The sequence below is a fragment of the Coregonus lavaretus genome (genome assembly GCF_964263955.1).
Source record: "Coregonus lavaretus genome assembly, chromosome: 8".
In the NCBI taxonomy this organism is placed as follows: Eukaryota; Metazoa; Chordata; class Actinopteri; order Salmoniformes; family Salmonidae; genus Coregonus; species Coregonus lavaretus.
Genome location: NC_139995.1, coordinates 919,930 through 942,773, shown reverse-complemented (window position 1 = coordinate 942,773; position 22,844 = coordinate 919,930). Strand labels below are relative to the sequence as shown.

Genomic DNA, 22,844 nt, shown 5'->3' with positions numbered 1-22,844 from the left:
TGACATAATTCAGGGACAGGCTGAGTCAATTATTTATTGGAGAGCTAGCTACAAATATATGCATGCATGTATACATTGTGAGATTAGATTGCTGTTGGACATTATGGAAATACATTTTGGGAAGAGTAATGAGTCTGCTGTGCTATATGCTGCATGTACAAAGCAGAAACAACAAGCACTGTATATGTTCAGTCACGGTGGTGGTAGATTATATACTGAGGTCATAAAACAGCTGGCCACGTAAATTGGTTTGCATACTTCCCCTCACAGGAAATCATCAAATCAGATTAAAAGATAACATGCAAGATTCATACAAACAATACACATTTTGCCAGAGACTGTATGCAAACCAACTGGGGATAATTTCCATGATTAGAAGACTATTGCTCAACAAGACTGGCATTCAAATTCACACATTGAGATGAGGTAAATATTTTATCAATTTCCTCCCTTACAGTGACATGAAACCAGTGCCCGTGTTACTGTTGACGTTAACCTTGTTAACATGCTGTATGTGGTCAACGTATAATGACTTATCCATAAACTAAATGGAATGTAGCACATTCCACATAAATGAACCATTCTGTAACTTGCTCTCAGTCATAAAATCCCATGGTCAAAGCAGCTGAAAAATTATGTGAACTACTTAAGAGCACTTGTAAAGAACAGGAAGGCCTGCACACTATTTATGCTCCCAATTCAACGCTTTAAGGGCCTTCATTTCATTACAAGTTTTCTTTATTAGCCCAGCACCTACGTTTTTAATGATGTGCGTATCAATAATAATAATTTGTCAAATACAAAGGAACAAATTATTCAGGTCTACCAATGCAAAATATACTCATAGGCCTACACTAAAATAAGTCAGGAAGTTGTGCGTGTTTCTTGACAGTATAAATAATTACCAATCATCACGGGAGTGGCATAGTAGTCAGCAAACTAAACAAGTTTAGTATTCACAATGCTCTTAGGTATTTTTCCTGAAGGCTTGCTCTAGTGCTGTGTCCACTTGATGCTCTTCAGATCAATTCCTTCTTGCACCATCTCCCACAAGGGGCTGAAGAGAAAAAGTTGGACAACAATGAATACATTAACCTGTAACAGTGCATTGATACTATTGCAAATTAAAAGGCTATTATTATAGTATTTCATTAGATCATCAACACTATTGTGTACAGAAAATATTAAGATTTCTAGCCACCAGTAAATTCCTAGTTAAGTGACATTCAGCATGTACATTTTGGGGTGGTTTCCTGGACACAGATTAAGCCTAGTCCTAGACTAAAAAGCACTTTCAAATGAGATTCTCCATTGAGCTTGCTTTGTAGTCCAGGACTAGACTTAATCTGTGCCTCTATGTATGCTATTCTATTCTTTTTCTCTCACCTCATCTCTCTCAGGCGTTTGACCTGCTGAATGCACTTGTCCACTGTATAGTCCACTTCTGCCTCTGTGCTAAATCGGCCGATTCCAAATCTTCAGGTAATTTGGAGTAACAACATACAAACAGACTAGGTAAAACACCAAAATAATACAATTCAGCTGTAAAATGTTATTCTTGACCCTGCTCTTTTGTAATTAGGAATGATAAAAAGGAACATTTACATCTTTCAAATCCCACGATCATCCATTTGAACTTCTTGAGTTGTGTTCCTAACTGTTACTCACCTGATTGAGGAGTGGGCCAGGTCCTCATCCGTTCCAATAGCTCTCAGGACATATGAAGGCTCCAATGAAGCAGAAGTGCAGGCACTGCAGGAAGATGGCATCATCAACGTACAGTATTTTCATTTGGATCCAACTCAATAGCTGTTAATCTATTTATTTATTTTATATATAAAATAATCTAATAGCTCTGTATTTGCTACTGACCTGCCAGATGATAGAGCGACATCCTTCAGGGCCATCAACAGACTCTCTCCCTCCACGTAGGCAAAGGATAAATTAATGCATCCTGTGTCAGACCAAAAACATTCAAGTTAATAATAGAGAATCAACATTTAAGGGATTCTACTCTGATCTGTCAACTGACTAGAGTATTTGTAAGTCGCTCTGGATAAGAGCGTCTGCTAAATGACGAAAATGTAATGTAAATGTAGAGTACAATCCACCAACTATTAAGTGCTCCACTTTATCTGTAGGCATATACAACATACTATTGCTCTAATGTGATTATGATAATGTACAGCACAGTCCCTGATTAACTCATAAGGAATAAAGGGATTTACTTAATTAACAGATTACCAGCCAATTACATCTAGATGGTTCTTGTGAAAAATATGAATTCTACTTCCACCCACTTATATGCCTGTCTCTATTATTATGTCCACAAATCCCCTGCTCTGCGCTTCACCTGGGTATCTTTGCTCTGGATCACCATTCATCACAACATCAGGGATCTCTGACATAATTTTATGCACAAGGCGGTTTGCCAACATTGACACCCGGCTGTGATCATACTGGAAAGAAGAGAAGATCAACAAGTTTAAAAAATATATATACATGAACTTTCTTTCACTACAAAGAATACACTACTACTACAGTAAATACTTATAATTTTCCCATCAACAGAACATGCAGCAAATAAGATATGATGGAACCTTTCATATAATGCGGTGGGGATTGGTCAGAAAAAAGAAGATTATCAGTTTGCTGTGCAAGCCTCTACATTCTTTGACTGTTTTTTATACAAACAAACAGTTTAAAATCCTGTCTCTTGAACTCAAGCTAAATTGGAAAAAAAACAAGTAAAAACAAACAGAAGCAAGCATCGATGAACAACATCCTGTGTAGGTTTGTTTCAGACAGTAATGAGAGTTGTCTACCTCTAGCTCCTGCTGGGCTATATCACAGGCTGCTCCCAGTCCCACAGCCAGAGGAGTGGGCACTGTCCCTGAGCGAAGCCCCCTCTCCTGGCCTCCACCGTTCTGCAGTGGCTCCATTCGAACCCGGGGCCGGCGCCGCACATACAGAGCCCCAACCCCTGTCAAATCACAAACATACTCAATTGCTGGCACAGTCCTCACATAAACACCAACAATTAAAGGAGTTAAATATGTGGGTGGACACAAGAGTTCACTCAATGTAGTAGCCAGGCTTGGGGTCAATTCCACTTCAATTCAGGAAGTAAACTGACATTTCAATTCCATTTTCTCTCCTTGCTTTCAGTGAGGAAAATAGGAATTTCAGTGTTCTTCCTAACTAAAGATGGAATTGACAACAACACTGATAGTATCTGATATTCAACAATGTAGATTAAAGTGTACACAATGTACCTTTGGGACCATATATTTTGTGCCCGCTGATGGACATCAGGTCTACCTTCCAGTCAGATACATTGATGGGGATTTTTCCCACAGCTTGAGCTGCATCAGTGTGGAAGAACACGTTCCTTGACCGGCAGATTCGACCTGGAGAAGTGTGTGTGAAAATAATAGCAGATGAATAAAGACAAAACAAAATGTATTTATTTCACAGTGGATATACTTCTGAATCTATTTAGGCTAAAAGGTTACCTATGTCTTCGACAGGCTGCCTCACACCAATCTCATTGTTCACGGTCATCACAGACACCAAACTAGTGTCTGGACGAATTGTTTCCTCCAGTAGCTATAAAAAATAGCAACATTTTTATATCAGCATATGAGGTATTCAAGACATACAAACATATTGAAGAAATAGCCCATGAGAACTTACTATCAAATTATTTGAACAATTTATCTTATTCTTGGTACAAGAACGCAGTAGTGGATTTATACAATGGGGCACATGTTTAGATAAAACAACCAAACAATTGAGCTTGCCTCTAGGTCAACCAGGCCATTAGTCTTCACAGGAAGATAGGTTATGTCAAAGCCCTCTGCCTCCAAGACTCGACAGGAGTCCAGCACACACTTATGCTCTGTCTGAGTGGTGATAACGTGCTTCTTCTTGGATTTGTAAAATCGGGCCACACCCTAGAAACAAAAACAACCACTCAGTTCCTTTTCCTCTCAATTGTTAGCATGTATCCTCATTTACAAATAAATTACACAACAGAACAGTTGATTGACCTTAGCTCATTCTTATGTCTTAATCTTTCCATCAGCTGGCAGTTCTTGGCATATATTATTCACCCTCCCAAATCCCTTGCCCTTAATCTGACTGCTAAAGCAGTAAAATACAGACTTACTTTGATTGACATATTATTAGATTCAGTGGCACCACTTGTGAACACGATCTCACGAGGATCTGCAGCAATCAGGTCTGCAACTTGCTGTAAGGATAAATCAAATTAAGATGTTAGCCTTATCATCGAATGACATGATGCAATAGCTAGTCAATTAACTGCAAATGAATTACCTTTCTAGCTTTTTCCATTGCACTTTCACTTTCCCAGCCATATGCATGTGTTCTGGAGTGAGGGTTACCATAATAGTTCACTTGATAGGGAAGCATTGCATCCAGAACTCTTGGATCCTAGAGTCATGAGATAAAACATATTGAGTTGAAGATTATGTGGTGGTTGCAGTTCTCAAAGATGACCCATTGAAACGAATTAATAAGATCCAATGTTTTACAGATTTGACATGCCGCCAGTTTGGTATAATTATCGTGGGAGAGGCTAGAGGCTGGTAGCTAACGTTTGAGAGCCACATACCATTGGTGTTGTTGCTTGAAAATCCATGTACAGAGGTCGCAGCTCATCTTTCTCCAGCTCCCTACTTTTGATAAATTCTGTAAAAACATAATATTGTGTCATTTGGGTCCAGAAAACATACACATTTATCTGTGAATTAATTGGCAAACCTCTCATATGCATTCAGGGCATCAATACACTGTCACACGGATGTAATGTAACGGCATAAAAGTTAGGGAACTGGCTACAGCAGGGATGCCGCGTTTAAACCAACTGGGAACTCGGAAAAATACGATATTCAGGTCGGAAAGTCTGAGCTCTACAGAGAGTTCCGGAGTTGGATGACCGTTCAAATCGATTTTTCCCAGTCGGAGCTCGCTTTTTTCCAAGTTCCCAGTTCTTTTAAACGCGGTATTATCTAACTAACTTGCTGCGTCATCGAATGAGTATCATTAGCTAGTTAGCTAACTAGCGAGATGATAAGTAACTAATAAAACATTGTGTAAAAAAGGCGAATAACCTAACTTACCTCTCTCAACAGCATTCACAGCACTTTGAACATAGTTCATTCGGTGGCTTGGGAACCCTCGCATGGATCCCAGAAGCTTCGTCGTAACAGTCTTGCTCAACATCTTCACAGTTGGGTAATGTTTAGCTAACCTTGCTACAGTAGTAGCTAACCTTCACCAGTGACAAACAGGATTCGCAGCGAGGAAAATAAGCTTGCAGATCTCTGAGTATGTATGCCTGGTTTTGTGAGACCCTGGTATAACAATGTATTCGATTAACAGGCTTGTTTAATAAGACGCGTCAAATCCTTGTCGACACAGTCATCATGTGAGGCATCACCAAAATGGCAGTGAGACCTGAGCCGCGGTGCACCGGTCTATGACCAGTGACGGGATTGGGCAAAAGCGGCGAGGGAGGAGCACCATTCTCAAATCGAACAGTAACCTGCGCCGCTTGGTCATGTTGTCAACAAGGCAGCATTGTGCAACGTCCAGAAACATACATCTCTTTTCCATAAACTATATGTTCGAATTTTCAGACGTGTTTTCATTGGGAAGGCAAAGCAATCACTTTCATACTCATTACCATACTATGGAACGCCATTTGGGTCTTTGCGTGTCTAAAAAGATACATGTCAAATAACACTATTTCACACGTCAAATAAGCTTTTAATTTGACACGTCAAATAATACAATTATATTATAGAATGTTGTGTGTGCTGAGTTTGCATGTGCAAGCCTAGCGCCACCACTACGATCAGTAGCACTGTCAAAGCTGTTAAAAAATAAAGTCCGGCCACCAACGATGTGTTTACAATAGCGCGTTGGTAATAATGCATTATTTGTTCGACGGAATGGGAAAACGTCTGTGTGAGCATTTGGAATAAGATCAGGATCCCCTGTAGCTCAGTTGGTAGAGCATGGCGCTTGCAACGCCAGGGTTGTGGGTTCGTTTCCCACTGGGGGCCAATATGACAATGTATGCACTCACTAATTGTAAGTTGCTCTTGATAAGAGCGTCTACTAAAATGTAAAATCAAACGAGCAGGATATTTTTTTTTTGCAAATATCTTTGATACAGATGTTATTAGCAACTTCTGGCGTAGCTAGCTAGCTTTAGCATGGTAACGTTACCTAGCAAGCACCAATGCAACTAACGTTAGCCTGAAAACAATGACCAATAGAAACTGCAGTCATGTTCAATATTCTTAGCAATGATTTAGGAATCCATGTGAGTGTAACCGGTGTGAATTGGCTAGCTAGTTAGCGGTGCGCGTTAGTAGCGTTTCAATCGGTGACGTCACTCCCTCTGAGACCTTGAAGTTGTTGTTTCCCTTGCTCTGCAACGGCGGCGACTTTTGTGGAGCCACGGGTAAAGGTGCTTCGAGGGTGACTGTTGTCGATGTGTGCAGAGGAGGGTCCCTGGTTCAAGCCCAGGTAGGGGCGAGGAGAGGGACGGAAGCAAAACTGTTACATGAGTAAGTATTAGCTAGGTAGCCACTTGAACTTGAACTTCAGTTCATGAAAATAACTAGCTAGCCAGCTATTTAACCCTGTTACCCAAAGCTAACGTTAAAAGCAGCCAGCAAACTTAATCTGGCTGGTGAGGCTTGACCAGACCGTGTTATGTGTGAAAATAGCCACAATAAGGATTAGCCACAATAGTGGAATTTGTGGTTTGCCTTCAAAATAAAGGTACCTTTTTGACAGTGACGCAGAAGGTTACAATTGGTGAAATCATGCAATATTTAGGCTAGATAATGTTAAACAAGGTTGGAATGTGGAGCAATGAAATGGGGTATCAGTCTACTCGGAGACACCCACAGATCACAACTGTGAAGAGTTCATGCAAATTGTAGCTCTTATCACGGGACTGTGACTGTGTGAAATCACCTCCCCAGTCAGCCTATTACATTTACATTTTAGTCATTTAGCAGATGCTCTTATCCAGAGCAATTTACAGTTAGTGAGTGCATACATTATTTTTGTATTTTTCATACTGGCCCCCAGTGGGAATCAAACCTACAACCCTTGCGTTGCAAATGCCATGCTCTACCAACTGAGCTACATCCCTGCGGGCCATTACCTCCCCTACCCTGGATGACGCTGGGCCAATTGTGTGCCGCCCCATGGGTCTCCCGGTCGCGGCCGGCTACGACAGAGCCTGAATGTATTGTGTGTATTGACATTCATATTGCACTGTACAACCTTACCTTAGGATTGGGGATCAATTAAATGGGGTGTCAGTCTACTCAGTACCAAGAGCTTTTTTCCCAATGTCCTCCTCAGAGTTATCAGACTCGAAAACATCCGGGTTGTATTGTTTTTCCTCTGGAATAGTGTTCAATACACATAGTAAGGTGACTGGTACAATACATGTGGCTCAATTCACAGTGGTTTCCGCAATAAGAGCTACCACGCTAATGTTCTCTGGGTGTCACTGAGTAGACTGATACCCCATGTCATTGATCCATAATCCATAGGTAAGGCTGTACAGTGAAATAAGTATGCCCCCATTGCAATTCTAAAGTCTAATACATCCACAGTGTGATTTCAACATATTTTTGTCAAATTAAGAAATTATTTTATTTTGTTGAATTTATATAACAAAAGTCCAACCTCGTTTAGCATGGTCCATGGCATAATTCCACTATTTGTATTAATTTGCATCACTGTCAATGACATACTTTTATTTTGAAGGCTAACCGCAAATTCCACTATTGTGGCTAATGCTTATTGTGGCTAGCTTCACATAGGTGGGTCCGACCACCATTAATAAAAAAAATGGGTATTTTAGATGATGACACCTAGATAGATACCTAGCTAACTATAGCTACTGAAACAGATTATGTCGTTTTGCTATGTTTTTGGGGAAGAACATTGTTTGCATCCATCAGCTAACGTTAGCTAGCTTTTTTTTTTACCAGCACTGTCCAGAGCTTGGGGACGGGCAGGTGCGCGAGACAACTTTACCAGCATCATAGCATATCGATGTGTCCTTGTGACATATGAAATACGAGTGATGGTGTAATCAATGTGTAATAACTATATAAAACATGTATGAACGTGTTAAATTGTTATGTGAAGTGCAGTCATATTCAGGTCCTGATTGGTCAACAAGATTATTTGACACGTCAAATAGTGTTATTTGACGTGTATCTTTTTTGACACGCAAAGACCCAAACGGCGTTCCATACCAATAACCTTGTTTGACGTGTCAAATAACACTAGACACTAGTGGAATTTGCGGTTCGCCTTCAAAATAAAAGTCTAATTGAAGGTGATGCAAATTAATACAAATAGTGCCATAATGGAATAGATCAATATAAATTCAACAAAACACAATAATTTGTTAATTTGACAAGAAATCTGTTGAAATCACACTGTGGATGTGTTAGACTTTAGAATTACATTGGGGGCATACTTATTTCACTGTACAGCCTTACCTATGGACAAAATAAAATAATTTCTTAATTGGTCCAAACACACCAAGACAGTCGTGAAGAGGGCACGACAAAGCCTATTCCCCCTCAGGAGACTAAAAAGATTTGGCATGGGTCCTCAGATCCTCAAAAAATTCTACAGCTGCACCATCGAGAGCATCCTGACTGGTTGCATCACCGCCTGGTATGGCAACTGCTTGGCCTCCGACCGCAAGGCACTACAGAGGGTAGTGCGTACGGCCCAGTACATCACTGGGGCAAAGCTTCCTGCCATCCAGGACCTCTATACCAGGCGGTGTCAGAGGAAGGCCCTCAAAATTATCAAAGACTCCAGCCACCCTAGTCATAGACTGTTCTCTCTGCTACCGCACGGCAAGCGGTACCGGAGTGCCAAGTCTAGGTCCAAAAGACTTCTCAACAGCTTCTACCCCCAAGCCATAAGACTCCTGAACAGCTAATCATGGCTACCCGGACTATTTGCACTGCCCCCCCACCCCATCCTTTTTACGCTGCTGCTACTCTGTTAAGTAATTATGCATAGTCACTTTAACTCTACCCACATGTACATATTACCTCAACTAGCCGGTGCCCCCGCACATTGACTCTGCAACGGTACCCCCCTGTATATATAGCCTCCCTACTGTCACTTTATTTTACTTCTGGTCTTTTTTTCTCAACACTTTTTTTGTTGTTGTTTTATTTTAACTTTTTTTGTTTAAAATAAATGCACTGTTGGTTAAGGGCTGTAAGTAAGCATTTCACTGTAATGTCTGCACCTGTTGTATTCGGCGCATGTGACCAATACAATTTGATTTGATTTGATTTGATTTGATTGTGGATCAATGACATGGGGTATCAGTCTACTCAGTGACACCCACAGAACATTAGCGTCGTAGCTCTTATTGCAGGACTCTGAAACCACTGTGCCACATTTATTGTACCAGTCAACCTACTATGTGTATTGAACACTATTCCAGAGTAAAAACAATACAATGTGGATGTTTTGGAGTCTGATTACTCTGAGGAGGATTTGGGGAAAAAACACTTGGGTGCTGAGTAGACTGATACCCCATTTAATTGATCCCAAATACTTGGGAAAGGCTGTACAGTGCAATATAATGTCAATACGCACAATAGGCTGACTGGGGAGGTGATTTCCCACAGCCAAAGTCCTGCAATAAGAGCTACAATGCTAATAAACTAAATACAGTTGTGTTCTGTGGGTGTCACTGAGTAGACTGATACCCCATTTCATTGCAACCTTATTATCTAGTCTAAATAAGGCATGATGTTTGGCATGTGCAACCAGAGGGGGAAAAAACTGTAGACCACCTTTACTCCACACACAGAGATGCATACAAAGCTCTCCCTCGCCCTCCATTTGGCAAATCTGACCATAAATCTATCCTTCTGATTCCTGCTTACAAGCAAAAACTAAAGCAGGAAGTACCAGTGACTCGCTCAATACGGAAGTGGTCAGATGATGTGGATGCTACGCTACAGGACTATTTTGCTAGCACAGACTGGAATATGTTCCCGGATTCATCCAATGGCATTGAGGAGTTATACCACCTCAGTCACCGGCTTCATCAATAAGTGCATCGACGACGTCGTCCCCACAGTGACTGTACGTACATATCCCAACCAGAAGCCATGGATTACAGGCAACATCCGCACCGAGCTAAAGGCTAGAGCTGCCGCTTTCAAGGAGCGGGACACTAATCCGGACACTTATAAGAAATCGTGCTCAGACAAACCATCAAACAGGCAAAGCGTCAATACAGGACTAAGATTGAATCCTACTACACCGGCTCTGACGCTCGTCGGATGTGGCAGGGCTTGCAAACTATTACGGACTACAAAGGGAAACCCAGCCGTGAGCTGCCCAGTGACGCGAGCCTAACAGAACAGCTAAATGCCTTATATGTTCGCTTCGAGGCAAGCAACACTGAAGCATGCATGAGAGCACCAGCTGTTCTGGACAACTGTGTGATCACGCTCTCCGTAGCCGATGTGAGCAAGACCTTTAAACAGGTCAACTTTCACAAGGTCGCAGGCCAGACGGATTACCAGGACGTGTTCTCGGCGCATGCGTGGACCAACTGGCATGTGTTTTCACGGACATTTTCAACCTCTCCCTGACCGAGTCTATAATATCTACATGTTTCAACTAGACCACCATAGTCCCTGTGCCCAAGAAAGCGAAGGTAACCTGCCTAAATGACTACTGCCCCATAGCACTCACGTCTGTAGCCATGAAGTGCTTTGAAAGGCTGGTCATGGGTCATATCAACACCATCATCCCGGAAACCCTAGACCCACTCCAATTTGCATACCACCCCAACAGATCCACAGATTATGCAATCTCAATCGCACTCCACACTGCCCTTTCCCATCTGGACAAAAGGAACACCAATGTGAGAATGCTGTTCATTGACTACAGCTCAGCATTCAACACCATAGTGCCCACAAAGCTCATCACTAAGCTAAGGATCCTGGGACTAAACACCTCCCTCTGCAACTGGATCCTGGACTTCCTGACGGACCGCCCCCAGGTGGTAAGGGTAGGTAACAACACATCTGCCACGCTGATCCTCAACACGGGGGCCCCTCAGGGGTGTGTGCTTAGTCCCCTCCTGTACTCCCTGTTCACCCATGACTGCGTGGCCAAGCATGACTCCAACACCATCATTAAGTTTCCTGACAACAAAGATGAGACAGCATATAGGGAGGAGGTCAGAGATCTGTCAGTGTGGTGCCAGGACAAAAACATCTCCCTCAACGTGAGGAAGAAAAAGGAGCTGATCGTGGACAACAGTAAAAGGAGGGCCGAACATGCCCCCATTCACATCAACACCACAAAAAATGGTCAAAGACTCCAGTCACCCAAGTCATAGACTGTTCTCTCTGCTACCGCACGGCAAGCGGTACCGGAGCGCCAAGTCTTGGTCCAAAAGGCTCCTTAACAGCTTCTATCCCCAAGCCATAAGACTGCGGAACAATTAATCAAATGGCCACCCGGACTATTTACGTTGACACTGCTGCTTCTCGCTGTTTATTATCTATGCATAGTGACTTTACCCCAACCTACATGTATAAATTACCTCGACTAACCTGTATCCCCGCACATTGACTCGGTACCGGTACCCCCTGTATGTGGCCTCGTTATTGTTATTTTATTGTGTTACTTTTAATTTAATTTTTTACTTTAGTTTATTTAGTAAATATTTTCTTAACTCTGTTTCTTGAACTGCATTGTTGGTTAAGGGCTTGTAAGTAAGCATTTCACTGTAAGGTCTACACCTGTTGTATTCGGCGCATGTGACAAATAATATTTGATTTGATTCCACCAATAGTAACCATTTGTGTCACTTTCAAAGAGGGACTTTTATTTTTAAGGCGAACCGCAAATTCCACTATTGTGGCTAATCCTTATTGTGGCTACCTTCGCAACACATAACCCGGTCCGGTCAAGCCTCACTGAAGCTAGCTGGCTGCTTATAACGTTAGCTTTGGGCAACAGGGTTTAGTAGCTGGCTAGCTAGTTATTTTCATGAACTGAAGTTCGATTTCCATTGGAAAACAACAAGTGGCTACGTAGCTAATACTCACATGGATTCCTAAATCATTGCTAACAATATTGAAAATGACTGCAGTTTCTACTGGTCATTGTTTTCAGGCTGCTTGCATTGGTGCTAGCTAGGATGGTACCACGCTAAAGCTAGCTACCCCAGAAGTTTCTAATAACATCTGTATCAACGATATTTGCAAACATTTTTGATCCTGCGCTTATTTCAAATGCTCACACAGACGTTTTTGGTCGAACAAATAATGCCTTATTACCAACGCGATATTGTAAACATGGCCGGTGTGTGTGAACTTTGTTATTTTTTAAAAACAGTTTTGACAGTGCTACTGATCGTAGTGGTGGCGCTTTGCTTGCACGTGCAAACAACATTATATAATATAATTGTGTTATTTCACGTGTCAAATTAAAAGCTTATTTAACGGGTAAATCGTGTTTTTTTTTCTCCACGCAAAGACCCAAACGGCGTTCCATACTCCACGTGCTTATTTTAGCCTAGGCTACATCACATGAGACGCACTGTAGGCAGTCCGGTTTCAAAACGAATGCAATCACTTTTCACCCGGTTGTAAACTCCTTCCGCTCGAGTAACCCGGGCCAGATAATCAAATCCCCTCGATGTTGTTTACACAACAAGAGGGAGAGGCTATACGGACACGCCTTGTGCCCAAAATGTATGACGTAGCAAGAGTTGAGTCACAGATATTTCACCGGATGTATAAATGTGGTTCCACTCACTAGCAAATATGTGTCTGACACTGGGAGAAGATGGAACGAGATGGATTTTGGCGGACATTCTGCTAATTTTCTCATCGATTAAACATTTGATCTCAATAGTTTTCTGTTCCCTAAACTAAAATCTGTTACGAACGGAGTGGACAAAGGTTTGTAGACTTTACCCTTTGACAAAGTTGTTGTTGTTGTTGTTTAGGAGTGCACATTTAGTTATTGCACACGCGCACTTCAAAAGAGTAGGCGTTCCCTAACGGAAATATGGATATATATATATATATATTTATGCTAGAACGCGCCAATAGGATCTCGCCACCTGGTGCTTGGCTCTGCCCACCTCCTTGCTTGTTCTGCCCACTATGACTCATTTGTTCCCGTTTGAAACAACAGGCTGTGGTCTATCTTGGTTTAGTTATAAAAACTAATTTGGTTGAGTGGTCCAGGTTCCAGGGACATCACCGGATAGAAAATCCAATATGGCTGGCAACGCATTTTTTATTTGTATTTATTAATGCAATATATGGACGTGTGTGATGTCCGAACTCAGTAGCTTTACTCTCATGGTCCTAACTATTTGGTAAAGTTTTTTGCATTTAGCTTGTGACAGAGCTGTCAAGACAAAATGGAAATGGGTAAAGATACAGTAGTTAGGTGGCTTAATAGATATCTACTTATTGAATTTGCAACAATAATATATATACATTTTTAATTGAATAAAAAAGTAAATCTGAATGCGATGCTCACCTAGCTAGCTAGCTTGGTTAGCTAACGTTAGCTAGCTAGCTATGTTTAGCTAGCTACAAATAGCTAGATAGATGGGTAATGGCACATATTTAAGGTGTTAAACAGGGGAAAGAGTGTTAGAAGTGGGTTTATTTTATATACAGTACCAGTCAAAAGTTTGGACACACCTACTCATTCAAGGGTTTTTCTTTCTTTTTACAATTTTTTATATTGTAGAAACTATGAAATAACACATATGAAATCATGTAGTAACCAAAAAAGTGTTAAACAAATCAAAATATATTGTAATGAAACAGGCAGGGAGCAGGTCTCGAACCCTCAACCTTCTAGCCCGAAGTCCAGCACGCCATCGACTGTGCCCCAAAAGCATGCTTGCGTGGCAGAGTTGATATCCGCGCTTATAAACCCAGGGTCGTTACACAACTCCCTCCTTTCAAAGTGCGCGTCCTCGCGCTAGCTTACAAATCAACGTCTTACATGAACGCGCTCAACGGCCAAGCACACGCACGTTCGTGGATGCAAGGTCCGATCACTTCCGACACCAATGCAATGCACTTCCGACACCGACACCAATGCAATGAAACATTACCCATCTATCTAGCTATATCAGTCTCGAACCCTCAACCTTCTAACCCGCCATCGACTGTGCCCCAAAAGCATGCTCGCGTGGCAGAGTCGATGTCCGCGCTTATAAACCCAGGGTCGTTACAATATTTTACATTTGATATTCTTCAAATAGCCACCCTTTGCCTTGATGACATCTTTGCACACTGTTGGCATTCTCTCAACCAGCTTCACTTGGAATGCTTTTCCAACAGTCTTGAAGGGGTTCCCACATATTCCGAGCACTTGTTGGCTGCTTTTCCTTTATTCTGCGGTCCGACTCCTCCCAAACCATCTCAAGCACCCCCACAACATAACACCATATTATCTTATGTGTCTCTCTGTCAAGTTGGTCTAGCAATTAATAATATCATCTCTATTCATTACATTTGGCCTTCTACTATCTTCAATGTGTACATTGTCATCCACCTGAACTCAACCCTGATGCTGTCCTCTATTGATCTTTATTGAAGCTGGGTTGTGTTCATTAGAGCAGGGTTTCCCAAACTCATATTTTTTTTGTTGCGCTAGCACTACACAGCTGATTCTAATAACCAACTCATCATCAAGCTTTGATTATTTGAATCAGCTGTGTAGTGCTAGGGCAAAAAACAAAATGTGGGCCCCAGGACTAACTTTGGGAAGCCCTGCATTAGAGCACACACAATTACAAAAAAAACGAAAAAATCAAAACAAGCATTTGATATTGCACAAGTTCAGATAGTATTCTACCTCCTGTTTCACTGTTTTTTTAACATGTTGTTCCTTCTGAACATTACCATGTCCTTCATTGACTTCTCTGTCCGTCTCTGTAGTGGGCCTTTTGTTGTTATTGTTGTATTGACGATGTTGTCTTCTGTTCTTATTTCCCCCAGTGGCCTGACTGTGTTGGGCCGGGCTGTGATGTGATGTGGTGGGGTCTCTGGGTACTGGTCTAGGCAAAGAGGCAGCGGCAGGAGGAGCCTGGAGTTGAGGAGTGGCTGTGGGTGTAGAGGTGGTGCCCGTGCCAGGCCATGCCTGGGGGCCGGAGAGTGTATCTACGCTATCTAGCAGCAGTACCGCTCTGCTCTGCCCTCCCTACAGACACTGGTAGGAGGCAGCCTCAGCAATGGCAATGGACCCAGGAACAGGTGAGGAATGGATGAGGGGAGCCGACACACAGAGAGATACACACACACGGACGTGGTACAGTACTGTAATACAACAAGCAGGCTTAACATCCGCTCCCCAAACACACACACATACTTTACTTATTAACGAAAGGCTCATTCCATGGGAAATGAAATGTGTAGGCCTATTTGATCAAACTCCCTTTTGATAACATTTTTGAAGTTGACTGTCAGTCTGCAACTACCATAAAACGGTCATATCTGGATGTTAAGCCTGTCCAGACAGCATCCCTAGCCGCGTCCTCAGAGCATGTGCAGACCAGCTGGCTGGAGTGTTTACGGACATATTCAATCTCTCCCTATCCCAGTCTGCTGTCCCCATTTGCTTCAAGATGTCCACCATTGTTCCTGTACCCAAGAAAGCAAAGGTAACTGAACTAAATGACTATCGCCCCGTAGCACTCACTTCTGTCATCATGAAGTGCTTTGAGAGGTTAGTTAAGGATCATATCACCTCTACCTTACCTGACACCCTAGACCCACTTCAATTTCCATACCGCCCCAATAGATCCACAGACGATGCAATCACACTGCACACTGCCCTGTCCCACCTGGACAAGAGGAGTACCTATGTAAGAACGCTGTTCATTGACTATAGCTCAGCCTTCAACACCATAGTACCCTCTAAGCTCATCATTAAGCTCGGGGCCCTGGGTCTGAACCCCGCCCTGTGCAACTGGGTCCTGGACTTCCTGATGGGCCGCCCAGGGGGTGAAGGTAGGAAACAACACCTCCACTTTGCTGATCCTCAACACAGGGGCCCCACAAGGGTGCATGCTCAGCCAACGAGACAGCCTACAGGGAAGAGGTGAGGGCCCTGGCGGAGTAGTGCCAGGAAAATAACCTCTCACTCAACGTCAACAAAACAAAGGAGCCGATCGTGGACTTCAGGAAACAGCAGAGGGAGCACCCTTCTATCCACATCGACGGGACCGCAGTGGAGAAGGTGGAAAAATTCTAGATCCTCGGTGTACTCATCACTGACAATCTGAAATGGTCCACCCACACAGACAGTGTTGTGAAGAAGGCGCAACAGTGCCTCTTCAACCTCAGGAGGCTGAAGAAATTCGGCTTGGCCCCTAAGACCCTCACAAACCTTTACAGATGCACAATTGAGTGCATCCTGTCGGGCTATAAGCAACTGCACCGCCCGCAAACACAAGGCTCTCCAGAGGGTGGTGCGGTCTGCCCAACGCATCACCGGGGGCACACTGCCTGCCCTCCAGGACACATACAGCACCCGATGTCACAGGAAGGCCAAAAAGATCATCAAGGACATCAACCACTCGAGCCACGGCCTGTTCACCCCGCTACCATCCAGAAGGCGAGGTCAGTACAGGTGCATCAAAGCTGGGACCGAGAGACTGAAAAACAGCTTCTATCTCAAGACCATCAGACTGTTAAATAGCCATCACTAGCCGGCTACTACCCGGTTACTCAACCCTGCACCATAGAGGCTGCTGCCCCACATACATAGACATGGAATCACTGGTCACTTAAATAATGGAACACTAGTCCCTTTAATAATACTTACATACTGCTTTACTCATTTTATATGTACGTACTGTATTCTATTCTACTGTATTTTAGTCAATGCCACTCCGACATTGCTCGTCCTAATTTCTTAATTCCATTCTTTTACTTTTAGATTTGTGTGTATTGTTGTGAACTGTTAGATACTGCTGCACTGTTGGAGCTAGGAACACAAGCATTTCGCTACACCCACAATAACATCTGCTAAATATGTGTATGTGACCAATTAAAATTTGATATCTTCTTCCTTCCCATCCTGACTGTGATTGACATGTTAGTCATTTAGCAGACGCTCTTATCCAGAGCGACTTACAGGAGCAATTAGGCGTAAGTGCCTTGCTCAAGGGAACATAGGCAGATTTTTCACTTTGCCGACCAGGGGATTCGAACTAGCGACCTTTCGGTTACTGGCACAACGCTCTGTAAGATACCTGCTTTTTAATATTCTCTCCCATCTTCTCTAACATAGTAGATGTTAGATAAATCATTGATGTGACTGAGGGGAAGTAGAGATTATTTAACTTGTCTGAAATATTTCCCCTGAGAGGTAAGAACGTATGGCAACACAGATAGGAGGAGAGATATCTTCCACTGTTCTGTTCTCGCCACAACATGCTCTTCCGCACACTCGCTGTCTCTCACACACATTCCTCGCTGCTGCAGACCTTAGCCTGAGTCCCAGTCTGTTTGTGCCATCATGCCAACTCTTTGTCACTCATGGTGATGCCAAATGTTTGGCTTGACAATGTGACAGCAATGGAGTTGGTAAGAGCAGAAATCTATGACCATGCTACCAGTGGTGGAAAAAGTACTCAATTGTCATACTTGAGTAAAAGTAAAGATACCTTAATAGAAAATGACTCAAGTAAAAGTGAAAGTCATCCAGTAAAATACTACTTGAGTAAAAGTCTAAAAGTATTTAGTTTTAAATATACTGAAGTATTAAAAGTAAATGGAATTGCTAAAATGTACTTAAGTATCAAAAGTAAAAGTATAAACCATTTCAAATTCCTTATATTAAGCAAACCAGATGGCACAATTTTCTTTGTTTAATTTATTGGCGGATAGCCAGGGGCACATTCCAACACTCAGACATAATTTACAAATGAAGCATTTGTGTTTAGTGAGTCCGCCAGATCAGAGGCAGTACGGATGACCAGGGATGTTCTCTTGATAAGTGTGTGAATTGGACCATTTTCCTGTCAAAATGTAACGAGTACTTTTGGGTGTCAGGGAAAATGTATGGAGTAAAAAGTACATTATTGTCTTTAGGAATGTAGTGAAGTAAAACTAAAAGTTGGGAAAAATAGAAAGAGTAAAGTAAAGTACAGATACCCAAAAAAACTACTTGTGTAGTACTTTAAAGTATTTTTACTTAAGTACTTTACACCACTGCATGCTACAGACACCTAGGCTTATTCCTGTAGCCAACTCACACTAACCCAACTACCTGTATCTCCTTCTCCGTCTAGGTCTCTCGGCACCGCCACTCTCATCATGCCGGAACCTGTCCGTTACTCCCGGATCCCTGACCTCCCATTGGACAGCAGCCTGCTGTTTTGAGTTCCTGCTCTTCCTCTGCCTGTTGGTGGTGCTGTTCATTCAGTACATCAACATCTAAAATACTGTGTGGTTGTACCCTTACAGTCATCCTCCAAGTCTCTGGTGGGTTTTAGTACAGACACACACACACATACATTAACATCTACAGGACAGCGTGGTGGTAACCCTATAGACATCCAGCGGCCTCAACGTCTCTGGTTAATAGTAATATAGGAGACACAGACACGTGCACGCAGTCGCACACACACACAGCTACCTGCTGCCTCTACACATTCCTTCAGTGTGTTAATGTTGTCTCATCTCTCTGCAGAACTTCCATCTGATGGACTACCACCTCACTGTGATGCTGGCCAGGAGACTGGTGTGGACTATAATGTCAGGGGTACTAAACCTTCTATCTATCGCTATATCTCTATCTCTCTTTATCTATCTATCTGTCACGAGTGTTAGTGTAATGTGGTGGGTCGAAGTCAGGCACAGGACACAGAACTCAATGAAAACGTACTTTACTAGCAAGTAAATACCTCCACACAGGGAGGAGCAAACCCGCTCACCAAACGACACACGAAACGAAATAACAGACGCGCACAAAACACAATGGGAGCCACCGGGTTAAATAGGGAAGGAGTAATTACACGATGGGAAACAGGTGTGAAACAATCAGACAACAACAGGTAGAACATAGAAACATAGAACATAGATCGACAGTAGCTAGTATTCCGGTGACGACGAACGCCAAAGCCTGCCCGAGCAAGGAGGAAGGGCAGCCTCGGCAGAATCCGTGACACTATCGCTAGGGGCCAGGAGAATGGTTATTACATTAGAAATGAAAAAGCTATTATGCTATTGGCAGCTATTACATTATGGACTAGTCATAAATGGGCCTAAGATTGTCCACTCCTGGTTAGGCCTGGGAATTGCCAGGGACTTCACAATGCAAAATTATCATGATACTTAGGTGCCGATACGATATGTATTGCGATTCGATACTGTGATTTTATTGCGATTAAATAAATACAAATAATATTGTGATATTGTCAAAATGATACAATAAAAAAATCATATCCCAATATATGTAACTGTATCGATTGTTTTCCACCCCATTACTACTCCTGGTTTAACTATGTCCAGTCTTCAGTCTTTTAGTCCCCTGTAGCTCAGTTGATAGAGCATGGCGCTTGCAACGCCAGGGTTGTGGGTTCGTTTCCCACGGGGGGCCAGTATGAAAAATGTATGCACTCACTAACTGTAAGTCGCTCTGGATAAGAGCGTCTGCTAAATGACTAAAATGTAAATGTTTTACATCTTGTTTAACTGGCAGTATTCGTCTATCATTATATTGACATTTCACATGTTCCTCTCTCTCCACCCTGTTTCTCGACGATATCTTCGACGCAGGTACGGTAGTCCTCCACCCTCAGATGAGAGGGCTCCCGAGTGGCGCAGTGGTCTAAGGCACTGCATCTCAGTGCTTGAGGCGTCACTACAGACCCCCTGGTTCAATGCCAGGCTGTATCACAACCAGCCGTGATTGGGAGTCCCATAGGGCGGCGCACAATTGGCCCAGCGTCGTCCGGGTTTGGCCGGTGTAGGCCGTCATTGTAAATAAGAATTTGTTCTTAACTGACTTGCCTAGTAAAATAAAATAAATACAAAATTGTTTACGTGTCCCTGTGGTGTTTTTTTAGCTATAGTCCACCTGATAGAGAAGGACCCAAGGATACACTACACATGTGACCAGGCTCTTCAGCACCCCTGGGACAGTGCATGGGCATGCATGCACACACACACATATTCTTGTGCCCCCAACAGAGCCCTCATGTCTCTCTCCCTCCCCCAGGATTGCTGGAGACACAGCCCCGGATAAGAACATCCATGAGTCTGTCAACGCCCAGATCAAGAAGAACTTTGCCAAGAGCAAATGGATGGTGGGTTACTCTTACTGCACTCTCCTGCTATCAACTATTATAACTTAATGTCACATTTTGTGAGCTTTATGGTGCAAAATCACATTTTACATTAAGGTTCCCTTTACAAAGGGTTCATAATTAGTTTATTAATGGCTAATGTGTGTAATGTGTTTGGTCCTGCAGCAAGCGTTTAATGCCACAGCGGTGGTCCGTCAGAAAGCGTCTCCAGCTAGGGACCAGTCAGGAGGCTCCCAGCCAGACCACCCTACCCAGCCCCTGCTGCTGGCTGAGGAGGAACACACAGGTCAGTGGCTCACAGCACGACCCATTAGGATGACATGTAAGTGGAATAGCAAAACAAGTGTCTCATTTACTAAAACTATGATAGTTCTCACTAAAACTAGTAAAGTTTTAGTAAAGAGCTTTGATTTCCAAGATCACAGTGTGTCTAGTCCTGAACACTTCCTGTCTCTCTATTTCAGAGTCTCCAGTTGAGAGGGGCTGCTCCCAGAGTGCTGACCGGCTGGGCAGAACGAGCCCCCTGGCTGTACCTACCGCCGCCATCCAACCAGCTGCATCTGGAGTGCGGCCAACCAGCCGAGAGAAACTCCCCAGTCTGGCCCGGAACACAGAGTTGTTGTTCCAGCGCCCCACCACCAGATGGGGCAGGCATGTTAAGAATCCAGGGTGGGGAGGAGGGAAGAGGGACTCGATGATGCAATTGCCAATGGAGATGGTCACTTGACCTAGCTTGGGGTGAGAGTGGAGGATGAGCTGAGAGAGGAAAGAGAGGAAAGAAGGAGAGGAGAGCTGAATGAGCAGTGTCGTACATACCCAGTGTATTCTTGGGTGATATTATTTTGGGAGTAGGACAGAGCTTGGACAGTGTTTTAACTCATGCTTTGTAAAAATGTATTTCTGTATATGTTTTTTTTTTTTTTTATCATCATTATCCTTCCCCTTGACAACATATAGAGGATTGATCCACTGATGTTACCTGCATGACCAGAGGACAGGCAGACAAGACAAGATTAGATAAGACAGGTCCTCATGCATGTTGACTGGCAACAGGTGTTTTTATAGCATGAGGAGTCTACTGCAGAACTATGTGTATGTGGTACCACCCCATTGTGGAATCGTTTCTGTACAGCAGATATTGTAGCACGAGAGATGGATTTACATGCAGAGCCGTTCCTCGAAAAACTAAGAATAGGTCTCAGTTAACTCACAGTTTTACTCCTTTATGTTTAAATTACATTCTAACCTGAAAGGGCAATACGATCCTGTTGATGAAGACTCTTTGGGGGAGAGTTTCAACCTGGCTTTGAACTGGTCAAAACTTAATCCATTTAAATTATCAAAACCATGGAAGAGCAGGGAATAGATGTGTGCTAATACAAAGCCAAATGTGGATATGTTCTTAACCATGTAGATACAACCAACTAGCATTCCCCTTTGGATCACCCTTCCATGGATCTTTTCTTCATTCATATTGGGGTTGTTTTTTCAAGCCATTGTATGTGTACAGAGAACTTGAATTAAAGAATGTAAATAATAATCAAATCGTCTCGTCTCACTTCATCATTACATCGTCAATCTCGCTCTCACCATAAGGTCACTTTTAATTGTTGATACTTTTCATAACCTATTGCACATACAAAAGTGGGATTTTATGTTAGTCACTCAAGACTACTCATTTTTAAAAATGTTTTTGCACCCCCCTATTTTTCCCATTACTCTGTTTAAATGTCCATCATCTATGAGAAACAGCTTGACCTGGCAACCTTTGGGGTCTAATATGTTGAGAAAAGTGGTAATGAAAAGTCTGACATGGAAATATACCCTCACCTGTGATCTGTGTAAGAGGCGATATCTAGTGAGAAATTGTCAGTTGTAACCCATTTGGCTGAGGCTTTCAGCCATCTGTCAAAATATTACAAGTCATATGAGCTTAAAAATTGTTAATTAACAACCTTTGGGGCCTAAGATGTTGAGAAAAGTGTCTTTGAAGAGTTTGACATGGAATTTCATACTTAACCCTAACCATATTTCTGGTTTACATCCCAAAATATATTGTGTTCATTGTTTTCATAGCCTTTTATGTGATGAGAATAAGGACAGGTGTCACATGATGGATTGAACATGTTTAGAGAATTTGACATAGTGGTTCTCAACTGGACTTTTTTGACACATGCTATACATCATGAGAAAAATGCAGTTTAAAGCCATTCACCTTTGGATAAAAGTGTTCTATATCAGTCTAGAAGGTTTTCATTGTAATCAATTAGGGAGTTATTCAGATTCGCCAATATCCCCCTTTCTGAGAATATGGAGACACCAACAAAAGGTTGGTTGAACCTCGCAAAGGTCTATGAAGGAACAATATTTTTGTTTTCATGCTATTTTGACTGTCAGGGATTCAACAGTCTTGGCT

At 42.6% G+C, this 22,844-nt stretch overlaps 2 protein-coding genes across 7 annotated transcripts; one reads left to right on the top strand and one right to left on the bottom strand.

The window, feature by feature from the left end:
* Nucleotides 1-16: 16 nt before the first annotated feature.
* Nucleotides 17-5,515, bottom strand: nfs1 (NFS1 cysteine desulfurase). The gene is made up of 13 exons (XM_084168022.1): nucleotides 5,148-5,515; nucleotides 4,640-4,716; nucleotides 4,342-4,458; nucleotides 4,172-4,255; nucleotides 3,804-3,956; nucleotides 3,516-3,609; nucleotides 3,276-3,410; nucleotides 2,826-2,983; nucleotides 2,354-2,459; nucleotides 1,873-1,954; nucleotides 1,669-1,752; nucleotides 1,387-1,476; nucleotides 17-1,057 (listed from the first exon to the last, which is right to left on the bottom strand). Exons 1-13 carry the CDS (start codon nucleotides 5,248-5,250, stop codon nucleotides 994-996), a joined length of 1,347 nt encoding a protein of 448 aa, XP_084024148.1. The 5' UTR covers nucleotides 5,251-5,515; the 3' UTR covers nucleotides 17-993.
* Nucleotides 5,516-6,446: 931 nt separating this feature from the next.
* LOC311134324 (uncharacterized protein) lies at nucleotides 6,447-21,962 on the top strand. 6 transcript variants are annotated; one of them, XR_014613676.1, is made up of 8 exons: nucleotides 12,915-13,040; nucleotides 15,111-15,365; nucleotides 15,713-15,772; nucleotides 18,410-18,602; nucleotides 18,811-18,882; nucleotides 19,899-20,428; nucleotides 20,594-20,714; nucleotides 20,893-21,962. XR_014613676.1 is itself a non-coding variant. In XM_084167968.1 (7 exons), the coding sequence occupies exons 5-7, from the start codon at nucleotides 20,426-20,428 to the stop codon at nucleotides 21,153-21,155; spliced, it is 387 nt and encodes a 128-aa protein (XP_084024094.1). In that variant the 5' UTR covers nucleotides 12,915-13,040; nucleotides 15,111-15,365; nucleotides 15,713-15,772; nucleotides 18,410-18,602; nucleotides 18,811-20,425; the 3' UTR covers nucleotides 21,156-21,962. The 6 variants fall into 6 exon arrangements, 1 of the variants encoding a protein (XP_084024094.1); XR_014613674.1 differs by lacking the exon at nucleotides 12,915-13,040 and adding an exon at nucleotides 6,447-6,564 and having other exon boundaries at nucleotides 18,811-20,428; XR_014613675.1 differs by lacking the exon at nucleotides 12,915-13,040 and adding an exon at nucleotides 6,525-6,605 and having other exon boundaries at nucleotides 18,811-20,428.
* The last annotated feature ends 882 nt before the right edge of the window (nucleotides 21,963-22,844 follow it).